General features: G+C 52.2%; 1 protein-coding gene across 2 annotated transcripts; it reads left to right on the top strand.

Moving 5' to 3' along the window:
* The first annotated feature begins 1,405 nt into the window (after positions 1–1,405).
* GCC1 (GRIP and coiled-coil domain containing 1) lies at positions 1,406–19,482 on the top strand. Of its 2 annotated transcripts, none has more exons than XM_078860856.1 (13): positions 1,406–1,449; positions 3,565–3,886; positions 5,017–5,247; positions 6,214–6,332; positions 6,985–7,113; positions 8,005–8,115; positions 9,002–9,202; positions 10,685–11,027; positions 11,542–11,945; positions 13,794–14,056; positions 14,980–15,102; positions 16,339–16,441; positions 16,798–19,482. In XM_078860856.1, exons 2-13 carry the CDS (start codon positions 3,625–3,627, stop codon positions 17,002–17,004), a joined length of 2,496 nt encoding a protein of 831 aa, XP_078716982.1. In that variant the 5' UTR covers positions 1,406–1,449; positions 3,565–3,624; the 3' UTR covers positions 17,005–19,482. The 2 variants fall into 2 exon arrangements, with proteins under 2 accessions (XP_078716982.1, XP_078716983.1); XM_078860857.1 differs by having other exon boundaries at positions 1,414–1,875.
* Positions 19,483–19,798: the final 316 nt, after the last annotated feature.

Raw genomic sequence — 19,798 nt, 5'->3', positions numbered from 1 at the left:
TTTTTATTTCAGGCCACACAGCGTTAAATATGTATTATAGCACCGTTCCAGTTGTATAATACAATGTACGGTCTACTGTATTTTACACAAAGCAAAACCATGTCATCCCCATCACCCATGGTCAATCCACTGCTGGATGAAGGCCTCTCCTACAACTGCAGCCATCTCTCGCGATCCTGAGTTTTGTCACATGGCACCTGCACACGAGATTACATCGCTCCCATCATCCCCGGTCGACGTTTTATCTCGCGAGAGTTCCATTCAATCGCCGCCACACCCGTCATTATTATTAACCATGTGTAACTTGACGCCCTGCGTTATGGCATAAGACAATAGTTACAGTCTGAATATATACACTGCAACGTTTGTGACTCTTGAAACTTGAAAAATGTGAAGTGAGTAATAAGTGACACGTGCGGTCTCCAGTTGGAGTTTAAGTGCCACGTGCTCCCATTGCATCTCGCTGCTCCCCCACGTCCCACCACGTCCCCCTCCCCACCACCCCCTACCACCCTCCACGTCCCCCCTCCCCACCACCCCCCACCTCCCACCACGTCCCCCTCCCCACCACCCCCCACCACCCCCATCTCCACCACCTCCCCAGCACCCCCCAGCAGTCCCACGTCCCCCCCACCACGTCCCCTCCCCCACCACGTCCCCCCCCCACCACGTCCCCCCCACTTCCCCAGCACCCCCAACCACCCCCCACGTCCCCCCACCTCCACCCCTCCACCACATTCCCCCCCACCACCCCCACTACGTCCCCCCCCCACCACCCCCACCTCCACCCACCACGTCCCCCCACCACCAACCACCCCCCACCACGTCCCCCCACCACCAACCACCCCCCACCACGCCCCCCCCCACCCACCACGTCCCCCCCACTTCCCCAGCACCCCCAACCACCCCCCACGTCCCCCCACCTCCACCACATTCCCCCCCACCACCCCCACTACGTCCCCCCCCACCACCCCCACCTCCACCCACCACGTCCCCCCACCACCAACCACCCCCCACCACGTCCCCCCACCACCAACCACCCCCCACCACGTCCCCCCCCCACCACGTCCCCCCCACTTCCCCAGCACCCCCAACCACCCCCCACGTCCCCCCACCTCCACCCCTCCACCACATTCCCCCCCACCACCCCCACTACGTCCCCCCCCACCACCCCCACCTCCACCCACCACGTCCCCCCACCACCAACCACCCCCCACCACGCCCCCCCCCCCACAATCCCCCCCATTGTTTTTCTCAGTGCACACGCGCGCTGGATCATCGATCCCCTTGCTCTGATTGGCTACTCAGGCGTCACGTCTCTCGGTCTTGTCCAATCGGATGTAACACGCCCGAGCCGGACACGCGCCTCTCTGACCAATCAGAAGGCGAGCTCGCCTTATGCGCTCTAGGGAATGTAACGCCGATCGTCGGCCTCTATCACAGCTCAAGGTAACGCCGCTTCGTTATCCGCTTTAAATGTCTCGACTGTTTAGGGGTTTTCACCATAATAACAACAAATACAACGTTAAAGTTAACGTACAATCACCGTTCAGTAGGTGTGTATAATGCCCGTGGTTTCCGTCAACTGGTGACTCATTAAAGTTCGGCGTTATCGTCAAAAATCGGCTGCCGGACGGTGTTGGGGATGTACTTGGCCCCGGCACTGGAATGTAGAATCTCCGTCATTTGCCACTCGGCCCCGCGCTCTACATGCTTGGTACTGGCACGGCGGTGCTATGCGGCGTGTCTAAAAATCACAGCACGCCATGACCGCGTTAGTAGCAGCAGCAGCAGCAGCCTTTGATCTCTCCACTGCTGGATGAGGGCCTGCACACACGCGGTGCCCTTCCTGACCTACGTACCTCAACCACGCTGGTCAGTGCGGGCAACATCGACGTGGGAGCCTAGGAGTACACACCAACAGTGGAGTTGTGCTGCACTGACCACGTTGTAGCCCCACAGCCTGTAACGTCTGATATATGGGGATATGCATATACTGTACTGTACTGTAGTACAGTATTCATGTGAATGTGTGTTTATGTTTACTTTAAGTGAAGTGTTAGTTGTAACCCATGCACAGTAGTCTGGTTGTGTGCGTGAGTGTGGGGAGCGGTGGTGCAGCGGTTAGCGCGCTGTGCGTGTGGGGAGCGGTGGTGCAGTGGTTAGCGCACTGTGTGCGTGTGTGGGGAGCGGTGGTGCAGTGGTTAGTGCGCCGTGTGTGCGTGTGGGGAGCGGTGGTGCAATGGTTAGCGCGCTGCGCTACGAACCTGGGGAACAGAGTTCGATTCCTGTTCATGGCTATCAACACCGGTGACGATTATCTGAACCGGCCCAGGGCCTCCCCTAGGTTGACTGACCCTCAAACGAGTACCTTATGCGGTGCGTAGTAAGCATCGCCACTGGGGAGACAAAGGCGGCCGGGTGTGGTACGGGCCATCCACCTCGTGTGCCGTGCCGGCCTTCATAGGTGCTACTCGCTAACAGCACTTGCCCCTACAGTCTGTGAAGGCTACACCGGGGGGTCTTTGTGTAGTCTATGTGCACAGGATGTTCATAATCATGCCGTGTACCTGTACGCAACTGATTGTCAATGGTATGTAAATAATCGTGTGTATGAAAGTGCAACATGTAATATGCAAACCATATACTGTAATGCGAATTTGTATTTATACACTGTACACAACGGATTTAAGCAAGTAATAACATTTTGTATTGTTACTGAGCGAAAAGGTATACAGTGTTTGTACGTTTAGACCGTGTTAAGGTCTAAAGAGTAAGGGCCTTACTGGTAGTAGGTAGGGTTAGGTGGTTGGTAATGTCAGAGGTGGGACTGTACAGGTTAGCAGAGGTTAGCAGAGCTTAAGTCTTGCTTGAACGCTATGATGTATGTTGGTTTTGAACCTCAAGAGGGCTCGCCTGTGATTGTGAGATAATATAGTTGGACATGGTCAGATCACGTCCTGTGCATATTAAACGTTCTACTGACTGGTTTAGCGAGGTTGTCAATGAAGAGTCTGCCAGAATTATCTTTGTGTTTCACCTGCATCCGTGAACAGGATATTTTCTGGCAGGAGATGCAGTATAGCACATTGGTTTTGGTCAACATGTAAAGTCACGTCTCGCGTGAAAATGTTCCCTTGGTCACGTACACCAAGATGAGACTGGTCATACGGGTGCAAGTATTGCAGTGGCAGTAGTGGCAAGATCTTGTTCTTGGTTCTCTAACTGTGAAGAGAGCAATGCTGACCAAACCCTGTGCAGTTTAGGCGGAAGGGACATATGGGTTCGTTTGAGAATGTCACCACATTGTCCTGTAAGGTAAAGAAGTTGGCGATTGGTTCGTGGATGGCAGTTGACAATGGATGGCACGTGAGGGTGAGAGTTAAGGCTGTGTGTCATATTTACAAATATAATACTGTGGAATTTTGCACAGAATGCTGTAAACTGGCAGAGTGTTGGAGCAAGGCTTTGTGTGGCACAGCTCAGCCAAACGGCTATTGAGGCAGCGTCACCACTTTTGTTTCAGCATTTCAGGTCACAAGCGAACCCTTTTTCCTCTCGCAGATAAAGCAGTGAAGAGTGCCTGGTTCCGTCTGCTTGGCTGCCAGGCGCCAGCGGGTCAGGATGGACAAGCTGGCGGCCAGCCTGGTCGGGGGTTCTGGGGGCGGCACGGGAGGTGGTGCAGCTCCGATGAACCGACGCCAGCTGCAGGAGCTGGTCGACAACCAACGGGGGCAGCTGGAGCGCTACCAGACACGGCTGCGTGATGTGGTGCGTGCCTACCGCGGCCTGGCGAAGGAGAAGGAGGCGCTGGAGGCATCGCTCACAGCACTCAGCGCTTCCCAGCGCGCTCGCCAGCGCTCCCAAGCGCCCTCGGCTCCCTTCAGTAAGTGCGTCCGTTTCCCTTGCGTAAGTCCAAACGTGAGGTTGCATGTGGTCTGCATATGCAGACGGATGCAGGGTTTGCTTGCTATGCCGTCAGAACATTAAAGCGGCGAGATGCAGTGCTCATCACCACAGTGCCGAGATTCATATTTAAATCCTTCCAATACAATCTGTGGTTTAGTGGTTAGGACACTCACTCTTAGAGCCGGTCTGTATGGAGTTGATGGCGTGGTTTCTATAGCCATCTGGACATTTTACCAAGAATCATTACAGAAGAGTATTTGCATACAAGGGCCTGTAATGTTGAAGGAGCCTTGTGACTTAGATTGCTAATCCCATGTCAGAACACCACACCAGGATTTCTGAGATACGAATCTCAATTTCAGTCATCTTAGATAAATTCAGCTTATCAAGTGTAGTGAGTCAATGCTTCCCATTCATGCATGACAATACAAGAAAGCTTCATGCTAAATTTAGTTTTCCCTTTGGTGTACTATAGCACTGAGGACTCAAAATCTCAGTTTGACTGGCATGCGACAAATTAGAGTGTAACCCGAGTGTGGATAAAGTGACTTCAGAAATAATTCCGTGACAATCTTCTGGGGCCATTAAATCACATTACATGGTGTTGCTGTGCTCATTGTCAGTGGTCCAACTGGAATTCCTTCTTCTGGTGACAATACCCCATTTGCACAATTGGAATATAATAGGGTGGTGGAAACAAAAGAACAATAATCCCAGTAACATCATGTAGCCCAGTGTCCTTGGCTAAATCTCATACTTCATAAAAACAGACAAAATTGTATCACACTATAATAATCCGTCTTTATGCAAATTGTAATTACTTGAAGTCTCCTTTTCAAAAGACAAACTCTTAATGGTCAAATAATCATCATCGTCTGCCAGGATTAATCCGCTACTGGATGAAAACCTTCCCAAACCATTGCCATCTCTCACAAGCCTACAATGTAATCACCTCACACCATTGCTCCATCTTTATGGTCGACATTCTCTAAGATACGTTCTATTCCTTGACTGCCACTCCGTCATAAGTCTTGGCTCTCGGGGGGGGGGGGTGGGGGGGGGTGGGGGTCAAATCACAGACGTTAAAGTTGCCGTCCTGACCAACAGACGCGGGCAGCGAGGACGGGCTGTCGGTGCGAAGCGACGGGAGCACCGAGACGGGTGACAGTGGGGAGACGGGGGCGAGCTGCGGCACGGACGGCAGCACCACGGGTCTGGGAGAAGCCTCCTGTGCGGGTGGAGCTTCGGAATCGAGCACGTCCGTGGACAGAGGTGGCGAAAGGACCAATGGAAAGGAAGAGTCCGTGGGCTCTGGGAATGAAGAAAATGATGATACTCGTGAGTGTGAATTTGCATATTGGTGTGTGTGTGTGCGCGTTTGTGGTTGGGTAGTGGCTTTTACAGTGTATGTTGAGCTTGTTGACACCGGTAAAAATTTTAGCCAAAATTGGTATCTGGAGATGTTAGGTGCTGTCCATAAATGATGTCACGCACCTGGGGGGGGGGGGGGGGGTCATACATTTGTGACGATGTGTGACGTCACATCAAAATGCACAACTTTAAATAAATATGGACAACACGTTGTACTTAATTAATAGACTTTTTAATAAATGTTTTCTTCTACAACATTAGAGTGCAGTGCCACATAAAATACGCACTACAATGACAATAGTTTAAAGCGATTTGAAGCATGTTTTTTTTTTGGGGGGGGGGGCAGAGCTTTGTGACGTCATATTTTAGGGGGGGGGTCTGACTTTTTGTGACGCCGCGTGACGAGGGGGGGGGGGTCAAAAATCGTGTGATGTCATTTATGGACGGCCCCTTGGGGGCACTTACACCTACGCTCATGGTGTGTGAACATCACAAAAAAGCTGGCCACCACCACCACCACATCATGTGCTATGTTGGCCTGAAGTGCTCGTTAACAGCACTTGCTCTAAACTTTCTGCCTGGCTGTATAGGAGATCTTCGTCTGTATGTGTGGGTGATTACGTCATGATTGATGCACTGCACTATGAGCCGAGCAACCCAGATTAGAATCCGGGCTGTGCAAACCACCTCCACTGGTTTGGCACCATTGATATTCAGGGTTTGTATCCAGGCAACCAGCTTTGACTAAGTGTAGATATTTTAAACTTTATGATGTTTCTCCAGTAACTGAATATTTAGAAGCTCCCAGTAGGTGGAGCGAAATGTCGGATGTCATGCCGAACAACACGCGGTACAACCCAAAAACGCATCGGGGAACTCAAACTATTCCGTCACTATTATTGGTCTGTTTCGTATGTCTGTGTGCAATCGTAGGCGCTGGCGAGTTAGAGCAGTCGCATCTGACCACTCTGACATCCGCACTGGCCACGGTCACACAGGAGAAGTCTCGCATGGAGGCCGCCTACCAGGCTGAGAAGAGACGCTTGCGCCAGGTCAGAGACGGAAGCCGAAAGGACATGATGTCAATGTGACCTCGCGCGGGTAGATTAACGACAGCAATCTTCATTTCATTCCAACTCCTTCACCCTTGTTATCGCATCCATTCGCATGTAATTTTGTAAAGCAGTTGGTCACATATTATGATACATCATTCTAGTTAAGACTTTATTTGATCATTTCGCATCGTTTAACAATTATCTGGCTGTGTAACGTAATAGTTGGACCGCCATTCACATTCACGATTCACATTAGAAAATCCCAGTTGGAGGTTTGAAAATCCATTAATCTCACGATATCATTGGGCACCACATTTTAGTGAGTGAAAAGTGGTTGTTCCACGAACAGACTCGCCATCACCATAGGAACATACAATTTCTAATTCACAGTGCGTGTAGGAGTGCATAACATCACCCCATCTTCAATGCAATCCGAGCAGACAAATTATTCCAAGCCCTGAACTGTATTTGGCGGAGTTAAGTACGAACTTTCCCCTGAAATCGGTTGACTTTTGCTGTATGACAATTCGTGCTTGCACTTGACTGCAGTTAGCACCCTGTAGGCTTTGAAACGGATCCTTCCACGTTGTTTAGCTTGACGTGGGAACCACTTTGACTTTCTCTGTCGGCTGCGCCTCTGCGTGTGCAGGAGATGGAAGATGCGAGCGGGCGGGCGGAGGAGGAGCGTGCGCGGCAGGCGAACGAGGCGCGGAGGCTCGCCGAGCAGCTTGCCGAGGCTCGCGCCCGCGTGCTGGCTCAACAGCGGGAGAGGGAGCAGGTTCGTGCGAGGGACGGCTGCCGCATTCGTTTCGGGTGCGAGCGAATTGTGAAGGGCGCTGTGCGAGATGCCTCTTGCCCGTCAGAGTCAGGGGCACAGCCTCCCGTGCGGCAGTAGGGGATGTCCAGACACCCCCAGGAGTTTTTAGATATGGCGAAGAGACGCTCACAAAAGCTTCACGGTATTTTTGAGCCCCCATTGAACTCCCTTCAGCAAGGTGACATAACTGCTGATTGTCCTGATGACAGAACCTTTGAGTAGACAGTAGCGCTCGAACAGTACGCTTCGTTCTAGATTTGAAGCTTTCGTGACTGCAAGGATTCATACTCTTAGGTTTTTTTCGGTAAAGTCACGTAGGTAAAAATTAAAATTAATAAAAGTAAAATTCAAATCACGACTTTTCGGAGGCAACACAAGCTTCCGTCTTCAGGTGGAACCGTCACAGCATGATTGCTGTATCAAGTAAGAGAAATTCTAAGAGACCCGTCCTTGTATATATACTGGTTGAGAGGGGGAGGAGCCAAGGTAGGCACCTGGATCGGAGTTTTGTATTATTATTGTGAAGTTGGTGCGGCTGAGGCTGCTGCTAGGAATTTTTTTATTTACTTTACTTTTATTAATTAAAATTTTTACCTATGTGACTTTCCCGAAAAAACCTAAGAGTATAGTACGCTTCGTACTGAATCAGTAGCCTGCAATTGCGTAGATGGTAATATAACCATAGTGTAGCAGAACTCGTATGCGTGATGAAGTGTGGGGTTAAGTTCATGCATTCTTCCTGTTATCTAACCAGTAACTGCTGGGAACCATTCTTAAGTGTGGCGGCGCCGCTACCCCAGTGCTATGCTGACGTCGCTGTGTGCTGTGCTGTTTGCTGCGTGCGGTCTTCAGGAGCAGGCTGACCATGGCGCCATGCTTCGCGAGCTGCAGAGGCTTCTGGCGGAGGAGCGTGCCCGCTCCAACAACAAGGAGGCCGCCCTTGAAGAGGCCAAGTCCGCACAGGTGCGAACCGACGGTTCGATTCCCCGTGCTGCCCGTTCTGAGTAGCGGTCCCTGACTTGACTCGCCAGCCCTCTGGGAGTCGATAGCGTGAGTAACACTCAATGGTGGTTTTACTGTCATGTGTCTGGCCCTGGTAGTTACGTGGAATTCCCATCGCTGCATCAGGACAGCCAGTGGGGATGCGCACCGCCAGATTGCTTGACTGAGCAGGGAGTCACTTTTGCTTTTAGCTGTAAAGGGAATTTAACGAAGCCTATTTTATGCTTAAAAGTGTCAATTAAAAACCCTGTAATGTCATTTGCAAGAATAGGCCATCCTGTATCGGAGTATTTGGCCAAAACTCGTATGTTAATTTGATCTGCGACTGAATTTTGGATCAGTTTAATCACTGGAGATGAGCACTGCCTTGTGCTGATTTGAGTATTTGGAGAAAGACCACCATGCATATGGATGGACAACACTCGAGGGTCCACACAGATGGATTGACAAACTCATTTGCTGTACTGATGTCTCCTGACCACCTTGTAGCCCAGCACTGTTGGCTGTTGTGCAAATCTACATTTCCATCAACCTATGTCACCGAAGTGCTGGGTTAAAGGCACGTGTCATTCTACTTGGTAAGTGGCCGTGTGTTTGCCAACGCCGGTTGACATGCCAATCCATGTCCCCCCCCCTACGGCTAGGTGTCACGTCAAGGTGCGGAGTGATGCCAAGTGGCGATTTGAAGCGTGTCCAGCGAGCAGGCCTCAATCACCCCTGGCTATGCCAGATCGAGATGGACGCGGACCTCTCTGCGTTACGACCCTCTGTCGGTCAACCGTAACCGTCGTAGTTATTGCTCGAACAAATTCCTGGGCGTTTATCCGGATGTGCGCCCGCTACGCAGGCGAGCGTGGGCTCGGAGGAGGTGGCGTCACACCGAGCCACTCTCTCACGGCTCGAGCGGGAGCTGGAGGCCACGCGGGCGCAGCTCACGCAGTCCGAGGAGCAGCTGAGACGCGCCGTGTCCGCCGAGGAGCGGGCGCGCAAACAGGCGGGAGAGGAGGCCGCCCGCTTTGGAGCGCAGCTGCAACTGCAAGCGACTCAGGTACCAGCCGGCCGCATGTGGAACAAACGCGAACCACAGTAGAGCTTCATTCATTGGTCCAAGAGAGCCTCATCAGTCTCAAGACTCTCTCAGGAGGGTCCTGCTTAGGATGGTTGATCAATTACATGTTAAGTATTTTTTTGTATGTCGGCTAAAACCGGAATCTACAGAGTAGCTGGGTGGCTCAGAGGGTTAATGTCACGTCAGAGCATGGAGTCATGCCTGGTCTTATTTCTAATTAATGAAGCTTGTAACTCATAATATACATCACAGGGCACGTTACCGAGGATGTGTGGCCTGTAAAATACAAACTTTTGTCATATCCTGCACAATAACTAATCGACGAATGAGCGATGACATGGCCCCGTGGTCGTGCATTGGCCGCTTGTAGTCGAGGTTCAAATCCAGCAGGCTGCTCTGATTTTTACTGCGGTTGTAGGAACCGTAATAATAATAATAATCACCATCCAATTCACACTGGACATGAAAGATCCCCTGACAAGAGTAGGTCATTGTGTGCCAGTGTCAGGGTCCAACTTTGCCAAATTAGAAAATTATGTAGAAATTACTGCATAATTGGGATTATGCATAACAATCAATGCCTCGTACTAGTAGTCTTCATGCCCCGTGTCACTCTTGCAAATGAGATTATCCTGTTCTCCTAAGTTCTCAACTGGTTAAACTAAACTAACTTGAATCTTGAAGGGGGCATCCACAAACACGTCCACTGGGCAACGAAAGTTATGAGATGCAGTCGCGTATTGTTAAGTTTGCAGCCTTGAAATGTCTTGCTCACGACACAGGGAGCTACAGAGAGCTCCTCTACAGGGTATTTTTGGCCAACTCTTCCACCCTGGCTAGACATTTTGGAAGAGGTGGGAGTACCCACACTTTATCCCGCTACGCGTGACCTGCGGTGTTGCCATTTACACTGCAGGTCACATTTCGACGCTTGACCGATTAGCATGGTTGGTTACGTACGGTACAAAGTAAATTCGATATACATACATACAGTAAAATCTTTTGTTTTGCATTGCATTTTTGTTTTTCAAAACAAATGCGTCTATTTGGTGCTCTCATGCTCTCGTATTCCCCTGGTGGTGGCTGCAGGCCAGAGGTCGCAATCGGGTACCCGATACCCGTACCCTACCCGATACCCGGCTACCCGTACCCGGCCGGGTACGGGTACCCGTTTGCGACCCTGGTGCGGCCGGGTACGGGTAGGCCGTGAGTCACTGGTGAGTGACCGTTTGTCACTCATTTCCCAACGTCTTGTCTCTTCTCACAATTCAAGTTCCTAGAATCAACCAACCCACGCCTGCAACATGGCTTCATCCCAGAGGTCGCAATCGGGTACCCGTACCCGATACCCGGCCGGGTACGGGTAGCCGGGTATCGGGTAGGGTACGGGTACCCGTTTGCGACCCTGGTGCGGCCGGGTACGGGTAAGGAATCAAAACCCGTTTGCGACCTCTGCTGCAGGCGCTGGAGGCCGAGGCCGCGCTGCGGGCGCGTGCCGGGTGCAGCGAGGAGCGCGCCGCGGGACTGGAGGAGCGGATCGGCGAGATCTCGGCGGCGCTGGGTGCGACGGCGCGCGAGCGCCAGCGCGACCAGGAGACGGCCGCCCGCCTGCGCGACTCCGTCTCCCGCCTGGCGCAGCAGAACGCTGCCCTCGCTGCCGCGCTCGCCAGCACTAGCGGCAGCGCGTCGCTCCGTGATGCCGAGCCCGCGTGTGGAGTGAAGGCGGAGGAGCCTGCAGCGTCGTCCACTGGAGGTTCTGCGGACATTTCGTCGACTGATGCCGATGGATCGTTGCTCGGTTCAGGTTCGGGTGAATTGTTTACTGTGGTATTGTTTCTGGTCTTATTGTGCTTCCAGGGCTATAACCAAATGATCGCGAATGCACCAGATTTAATGAGATTTCGGAAGTGGGAGCCATGGGGGCGAGGTGTTAATTACCTCGCCTGGTATACAGGAGGTCGTGGGTTCGATCCTAACCCTGACGCCTGTATTTTGGAGTTTGCATGTTCTCCCCGTGGTTGCACGTTTCTGTGTGCCTTCCGTTATAGATGTTTGTCACATGACAGTCAAACCAATATTGTCAATTCTCAGAGCTGGAACTTTATCAATCTATGTCAAAACCCAAAATGTATTTTTTTGCGTACTTGTTGCTGATTCGGCTAAGACCATCAACTTTTTACGGTTGAGAATCTGGTTTAATTATGGGTGGCTGCCTAGCTTTAAACCCAGGATCTCAGTGGTGCCAGCCCGGTGCTCTTGTCATCTGAGCCAAACGGCCCCCTCAATTCCGGCTCAAAGGGGCTGTTTCCCCGCTGCAGGACGGGCGTTGAAAGCTGTTGGCCACGGAGGGGCACAATCCGCGCGGCACCCGGACGTCGCCTCGCTGGAGCAGGAGCTCGCCAGGGTGCAGGCCCTCCTCGCGTCGGCACGCGGCCACGACCGCGCCGCCAACACCGGCATGAAAAGCGTCGACGGCGATGACGGCGGCGGCAGCGCTGACGACGAGGACGCCAACAACGACGCCGACGACGCCATGCAGCACCCGCTCACCGACTGCGAGAAGGCGTCCGTCCTGGGCCTCCAGGAGGCGGCGCGGAGGCTGCGCGGCACCTCGACGCGCGGCTGGGGCCGCTCTCTCGGTGACAAGAGCGAGGTCGCCGAGCTGGGGCGGCAGCTGGCGGAGCTGAGCGAGCGGTACGCCGCCCTGCGCTCTCACTGCCAGGTAGGGGTGGGTGGGTGGGTGCAGGCGCCGACTTCACCACGTCAAATCTCTAATCAGGGGGGGTCATGGTGGTGCAGTCAAGGGATGGCTCCCTACTGGTCAACTTATGTTATGTATGCCGATGATTTGGTCATTGCTGCTTACTCAGAGGAGGAGTTGGAGGCGCTGCAGCTGAACCTGGAGCGTACCACTAAGAGGTGGGGCCTTACCATCAGCCCCACCAAAACTAAGCACCTGTCTGGGTATTTTTTACCATCATACACTCCACCCCCACAACTCCCATTTGGCGATGGGGCAGTTTTGGAGAGAGTGTAGAGTTTCCCATACCTGGGCATTGTGCTCATGACCGGCTCCGGTTTGACAGCAGAGGTCTCACTCCGAATCAGTCGAGCGGTATTATCTTTTCATCAGTTGCGTAACGCTCCACATGAAGCTTCAGGTCTTCTTGGCCACAGTCATGCCCTTCCTTCTCTATGCTTGCGAAACGTGGACCCCCCTAATGGAACATCTTCGCCGCTTAGAAACTTAGGCTGGCCTGCCTACGATCCATCCTGGGATTAACCAGGCTGGATTAGTCCCCATCGGTGAGCTCCTCCGGCAGGCAAGGCTGCGTTGGCTGGGTCATGTAGCCCGCATGCCCCGCTATCTCGTGCCTAAACAGCTTTTGTTCTGCCGGATAGAGGGGGCTAAATGGGCGTGGCACAGGCGAGAGAAGAGATGGAGTGATGTGGTACAAGAGGATGTGGAGCTGAGTGGACTTGGAACAGCGTTGTCAAGATCGTCCTCTGTGGAGGAGGCTCATGAAGGACGCTACTGGGCAGAGGAGCGACGCTCACAACAACAAGCGGAGCGCCGGGTGACTAAAACACAGCAAGTTGGCACAGTAGGGGGCACAAGTGGTGCATCGGCCAGTCATCTCAGTCAGTCGACCCATGACACTTGGGTCTGCCCCGTGACCTCCTGCCAGCGGGCATTCGACACTTCATGTGGCCTCAATGTGCACATAGCCTGGCACAAGCGCCGTGGTGACGTCACCGCTACATAGTGGCGAATGGCGGTTGTTGTGGGTGTTTTGTTCATACCATAAACATAAAGATCACGGTAACGTGATTTTCAGAAGTAAATTCCACTGGCTGACCTATGGGGAGCTATGGTTAACTTCTGATACCACTTGTCATTGATGTTAGCCCTGGCCAGGAATCCTACTCTAGTCGCCAGGTTCACAGTGCTTTGTATGATCCATTGTATCACCACTCCCACACCAAAGACAAAGATTCCCCCATGTAGATTCGACATACTGTCAGGGCAAGTTCTGTTTGCAAGCATCTATGCAAACCGACCTAAGTGAGGCCTTAGACCTGTTTCAGATAATCGTCACTGGTGTTGGCCGTGAGCAGGAATCGAACTTGTGTCGCCAGGTTAATAGCGCAGCGCGCCAACCGCTACGCTACCACTCCCCACATTCTCATGCACACAAAGATCAACAAAGATCCCCCGTATAGCCTTAACAGACTGTAGGGACAAGTGCTGTTAGCGAGCACCTATGAAGGCCGGAACGGTACACGAGGGGGTGGGTGGCCAGCACCACGCCCGACCGCCTTTGTCTCCCTAGCGGCGATGTTTACACACCGCACCAGGTACTCATTTGAGGCTGAGTCGACCTAAGGGAGGCCCAGGACCGGTTCAGATAATCGTCACCGGTGTTTGCCGTGAGCGGGAATCGAACCCGGGTCGCCAGGTTCGTAGTGTAGCTCGCTAACCGCTACACTACCGCTCCCCTACACACACACACACACGTACACACACACATAAACACACCGTGAAGCTCACCTCCCCGTGCCTCCACAGGAGCTAGTGGGGCGGCATCGGCGGGAGGTGGAGGAGCTGCGCGCGGACGGCGCTCGCGAGCGCCAGCATGGGCAGCGCGAGCGCGACCTCGCCGAGGCGGCGTTTCATGAGCGAGTGCTGGCGCTGGAGAGCGAGATGCACCGGCAGCGTGACCGCTCGCTCGCCCTGCTGGCGGAGCGCGAGCACGAGATCCACGCGCTCCGGGCCGCGGCGCAGGCCGCGGGGGGCCGTGCCGAACCCCACGTGACGGCGTCAAACCACGGGTGAGGCCCCGCGGGCCCAGTGGCACCTATTTACTAAATATATTTTTTTCTACCAGGTAAGGTCACTGAGCTATTTGGATCTTTTTCAGAAGCGACCCGGCCACAAATGATAGCTCAACGAAGCGGCTCATCATCATTTGGAAATTTATAGCAGGCACTCTAAGTGTGGAGGGAAAAATCGGAGGACCCAGAGAAGAATCCACACGCCCACTGAGAGAACATGCAAACTCCAAATATACAGGTGTCATGGTTGGGATTGAACCCAAGGACCTCCTGTTTACCATCGTGCCACCATGGCGCCCCTAACATCTCACCTGGGTCCAGCTGTAGTGGAGAGTTTCAAAGCTGAGCGTTTCACTCATTTTCGTGATTCACCAATCGTTACCTCCAATCGGAGTGGTCGCCACACGTCCAGTGACTTAGGGAAAGACCTCGGAGTAGATGCCGGGACACTGTTAGGGCCGACATTGGAGGTCGCGTGTCTACTGCACAGCAGCTGAGGGATCTGGCCAAAGCTATAAAGCATTGGCGAGTTGTGTTGCCATCAGTGGCTTTGGCCATGATCATACCTCGATCTTGCCTCTCCAGATGGTTGGATAACAGGCGTGCAAAAGCCCGTCATGAGAGTAGGCAGGTCTGTTTTCTTACAAATTGTCACTGAGTCATGTAAATGCCTGTTAATGGATTACCAAAGCACACAATCTACGATAAATACAATCTTTTTAAATAACACTCTGATATTATTCGCAAGAGTCGGACATCTTACGTAATGGCAGTGCTACGAAATTGAAATGAAAAATAAAATATCTTCATTTATGGGAGAAATTATCTCATAGGTCAATGCAGCAGGAATGAACACCTTGTCCAAGTGTGATGTGTTTTAAGCAGTGAATGCTGTTCAATGGCCATTGTCTGGGCTGCAGGCCGGCGGAGGGCGGTGTTGACGGGCAGGAGGTGTCCGCGGCAGGGTTCTCGCACGAAGCATTGGAGCTACCGGCCCACAGCCAGGCCATGCTGCTGCACTACGTAGAGCAGCTGTCCCGGCGGTGAGAGCTCAGCACAGCACCCACTGTCGCATCGTGGACGCAGCACCCACAGCCACAGTGGAGGCACCACACACACAGACACAGCAGATACAGACACAGCAAGGATGCAGCACACACAGACACGGCATGAACACAGCACGCAGTCGCAGCATGGACACAGCACCCACTGTCGCATCGTGGATGCAGCACCCACAGCCACAGTAGAGGCACCACACACACAGACACAACATGGACACAGCAGATACAGACACAGCAAGGATGCAGCACACACAGACACGGCATGAACACAGCACCCACAGAAACAGGACAGGGGTTGCAGTTCAATACACAATGAACATGCATAGTGCGTAAGCAACCATGGTTAGCTTACAGCTCGTATAGAAACATGGCCACATATACTGAGAACATTGACGAAGCATGCAGCACACATACAAACCATGCATAAAGCATAGACAACTATAGGTTGCACACCGCACATGATGATATTGCTACAAATTACAACCTGTAACAACAACAACCGCCATTCGCCACTAAGTGGCGGTGACGTCACCACGATGGTTGTGCCAGGCTATGTGCACGTTAAGGCCATGTGAAGTGTCGAACGCCCGCTTGCAGGAGGCCACGGGACAGACCCAGGTGCCATGGGTTGATTGACTGAGATGACTGGCCCTCCGTTGTTGCTGGATAGTGACTGTCTCCAACTGCCCAGTAGCGTCCTTCACAAGACTCCTCCACCTTCAATGATTTACTACTAAACCACATTACAACCTATATATACAGACAACTATATAATTCACATCCTGTACATCACACGTACTTGCTTCATGTGTACATGTACTAACATAGCATCGTGCAATTGTACAACTCGAGCACTCACATACCTCATGTATATCAACACTGCTCTGATATCCAGTAGCATGCAGCATGCCTTCAAACCATACAATCATGTTAACATACACAGCACACATGTACAGCCCTCTGGCAACCCGACTGCTACATGAGAGCCCTCCCTATGCCGTGTGGGTAGCACGGGTTAGTTCGGGTTGGTGAAGGCCAAGGAGCATTGATGTGGGAGCCTAGAACAGTTCAATGCCCATAATGCAGCCCTGCACGTAACCAAATGTGCATCCATACCGTGATGCACATGCAACCACAGCAGCCGACGCCTTGACCCTCAACAACGCGCGACCGCATCGGCAACCACGCAAAGCAACTCTTGTCGTGCGTGCGCTTTAGGGAGGTGGAGATGGCCACGCTGCGTCGAGAGAAGAGAGACCTGGAAAGGAGTGTGAGGGCTCTCAGGGAGGAGATAGCTACGGCTCAAGAGAAGCACCAACAGGTAAATGCTCACACAAATATCCCACGAATATTAGCCCTAGCAGACTTTTGGGGCAAGTGCTGTTAGCGAGCACCTATCCATGCCTGCATGGCACACGAGAGGAGGTGGCTATGTTTACACATCGCACCAAGTACTCATTTGAGGCCGAGCTAACCTAGAGGAGGCCCAGGACCAGTTCAGATAATCGTCACTGGTATTGGCCATGAGCGGGAATCGAACTCGGGTCGCCGGGTTCGTAGCGCAGCACGCTAACCGCTACACTATCGCTCCCCACGAACGCACAAGACGCACACACTGGGTATCGTATTCTCACACGTGCACGCGCATTACCCCTCCCTACTCCCATCGCCCTTCAGGAGGTGCAGAGCCTGCGCGCCATGCTGGACGAGCGGGCGCGTGAGCGTGGCCGCGACGGTGCTAGCCTCGAGTACCTGAAGAACGTGGTCTACCGCTACCTGACGCTGGGCGACGCGCGCGGGAGGCAGCATGCGCTCAACGCCATCGCCGCTGTGCTGCACTTCAGCCCCGTGGAGCGGCAGGCGGTCGCGCTCAAGCACTCGTAGCGCTCGTAAGCGCCGGCGTTGCGTCTCCACGTGCGCGCGTGATTGCTCGCTCTTTCACATAGCAACAACAACAAACAAAGTGTGGTCTTCCGTGCGTGACTGCTTGTGCATTCACATTGCAGCAGCAACAACGACGACAACAAACCAAGAGTGGGTGAATGCACGTGTTCACATAGTAGCAGCAACAGCAAATCGAGTATGGTCTTCCACGTGTGAGTGCACACGTGTTCACAGATCAACAACAACAAACCAAGTATGGTCTTCTGCACGTGAATGCACACATGTTCACAGCGCAGAAACAACAACAACAACAAACCAAGTGTGGTGTTGTGATTCAGGCCACATGTTGAACATTTGAGCATTTCTTCTCTCAAGATTTCGCCAGGCCCTACAGTCGACGTCTTCAGGAGTTGAAGATGTGCAAGTACATGTCGCACACTGCTCTGGGTACCTTGGGAAATTCTTCTCGCAAGCTTGCGCCACACACTATTGCGGCTATCTTCAGGAGCTGAAGATGCCTAAGTACATGCCGCACTCTACCGCGAGCATCTTTCAGAAATGCTCTCAAGGTTTTGCCACGCACTGCTACGAGCACCTCCACCGTCTCTTCTCTCAAGCTTTCGTCCCGCCCTCCTGCGGGCAACTTCAGGAGTTTCTCTTCAGGAGTTGAAGATGCCCATAATCGTGCATGGAAAAAGCACGAGAACATTTTCTAACTCATGGCCTAACCCGGAAGACTACGCTTGGCTAACGAGTGTCTGCGGAAACCAACGTGCTAAACAAACGAGCGCTATTCACCACTAAGTGACGGTGATCTGACCACAGCTCTTGTGCTAGGTGCATGCGGTGCACTGTGAGGCCATCACGTGAAGTGTCGATGGCTCACTGTCAAAAGGTCACAGGACAGACACGTGTTATGCATGCACACAAAAAAAGATGAAGATCCCCCGTATAGCCTTAACAGACTGTTGGGACAAGTAACGTTAGCGAGCACCTATGAAGGCCGGTACAGCACACAAAGGGGTCGGTGGCCACTAAGTGGCGGTGATGTCACCACGGCAACTTGTGCCAGGCTAGGTGCACCGTGAGGCCATCTGAAGTGTCGAAGGCTCACCGACAGGAATTCACAGAACAGACCCTGGTGCCATGGATAGACTGACTAAGATGACTGGCAGATGTACCACCTGTGCTCCCGACTGTGCCAACTTGTGTTTTAATTTCCCGGGGCTCTGCCCATTGTGAGTGCCGCTCACAGGCCGATCTTGACACCGCTGGTATCGGTCATCAGCAAGTCCAATCACCTCCATATCCTTCTGTACCACATCAGGCTATCTCTTCAGTAGCCCGTGTCACGCCCATGTAGCCCAATCTATCTGGCCAAACAGAAGCTGCTTGGGCATTCAGTGGCTGGGCATGCAGGCAACATGACCCAGCTAATGCATCCTCGCTTGCCAGAGGAGCTCACTGATGGGACTGTGTCTAGATCTTTGAGCTCCTCGCACAATGCAGTGTGGTTAAACCCAGGATGGATCGTAGGCAGGCCAGCCTGAATGTTCCAAACCGGCATAGATGTTGCTTTAAATGGCTCCACGTTTTGCAAGCATAGACACACATGCACGCAATCGCTCTCAGACACACAAAGCTCCACTTTTATAACTACACTGTTGGGGTAAGTGCTGTTATGCGTACCCATAGTGCAAGAAGCAGATGTGCCTCTAGCATAACATATTTGCCAACTTTGTCATCCTGGTGCTGTGTATGTACATTGCATCATATACTCATTTAGTATCGATTCAATTTCGGGGAGGCCCAGACACCATTTGCCACTGATGTTATCCCTGGCTGGGAATGGCATGCAGATCGTCTGGTTAATATTTCATTGCTCACATCACTGCACCACCGCTGCCCAAAAGGCACGCACATCAACACATGCATATGCACACGTGGATGCACGCACACAAGAATACAAGGCCAGTTTACACTCGCACACATTCATGTTATACGTACTCAACCAAATCTCACGATAGTTCACACACGCAGCTGATACCACAGAGAATAGTCGTAATATATTCCGGACAGACAAGAGCAACGGTGTGGAGAAAAAGTGTTTAGCACATTTTCATGCCGGCATAGAAATGTTTTTACGTGACCCAAGTTTACACTTTGTAAATGTATCATTGGAAATAAGCATCTGTTCAGTTGTAATGTATTAGAGTTTCACACCCCATGTTATTACATCGGGGTTAACACCTAGCGTATAAAACTGCAAACTAATCTTGAAACTGCATGCGTTGTACACACGCACAACGCTGACAGGCAAACGTTAGCGGGCATCTGTTGAGGGCCGCTCTGACGTTGGAGCCAGAACCACAAGTTCTGATGTCCACACTTATAGGGGTTTTCCCCTTTTTTCTGGCAACAAAACTGATACCTTTTGCAAGGAATCATGCTTACATTAACCACAATACTTGCAGTCAAATGCAAACAAAAAACAATACTCTGATAATTTCTGCATTGTCTTTGAAACTGATTGGTCCACACCAGAGACAGCTTTCTTTGGAGCCTAGTCTCATGTGGTGTTCGACCAGATGACGCCATATGAGACGAGGCGCCAAAGAAAGCTGTCTCTGGTGTGGACCAATCAGTTTCAAAGACAATGCATAAATTATCAGAGTATTGTTTTTTGTTTGCATTTGACTGCAAGTATTGTGGTTAATGTAAGCATGATTCCTTGCAAAAGGTATCAGTTTTGTTGCCAGAAAAAAGGGGAAAACCCCTATTAGTATATTTTGGT

Source organism: Lampetra fluviatilis, chromosome 11 (assembly GCF_964198595.1).
Source record: "Lampetra fluviatilis chromosome 11, kcLamFluv1.1, whole genome shotgun sequence".
NCBI classification, from domain to species: Eukaryota; Metazoa; Chordata; class Hyperoartia; order Petromyzontiformes; family Petromyzontidae; genus Lampetra; species Lampetra fluviatilis.
This window is presented reverse-complemented; position numbering and strand designations above follow the sequence as displayed.

What these genes read in the sequence shown, in the direction of transcription:
- GCC1 (XM_078860856.1), top strand. Translation starts at nt 3,625, where the DNA reads ATGGACAAGCTGGCGGCCAGCCTGGTCGGGGGTTCTGGGGGCGGCACG. An exon ending in AGAAGAGACGCTTGCGCCAG is followed by an intron (nt 6,333 to 6,984) that starts GTCAGAGACGGA and finishes CTGCGTGTGCAG; the next exon opens with GAGATGGAAGATGCGAGCGG. An exon ending in CCCTGCGCTCTCACTGCCAG is followed by an intron (nt 11,946 to 13,793) that starts GTAGGGGTGGGT and finishes GTGCCTCCACAG; the next exon opens with GAGCTAGTGGGGCGGCATCG.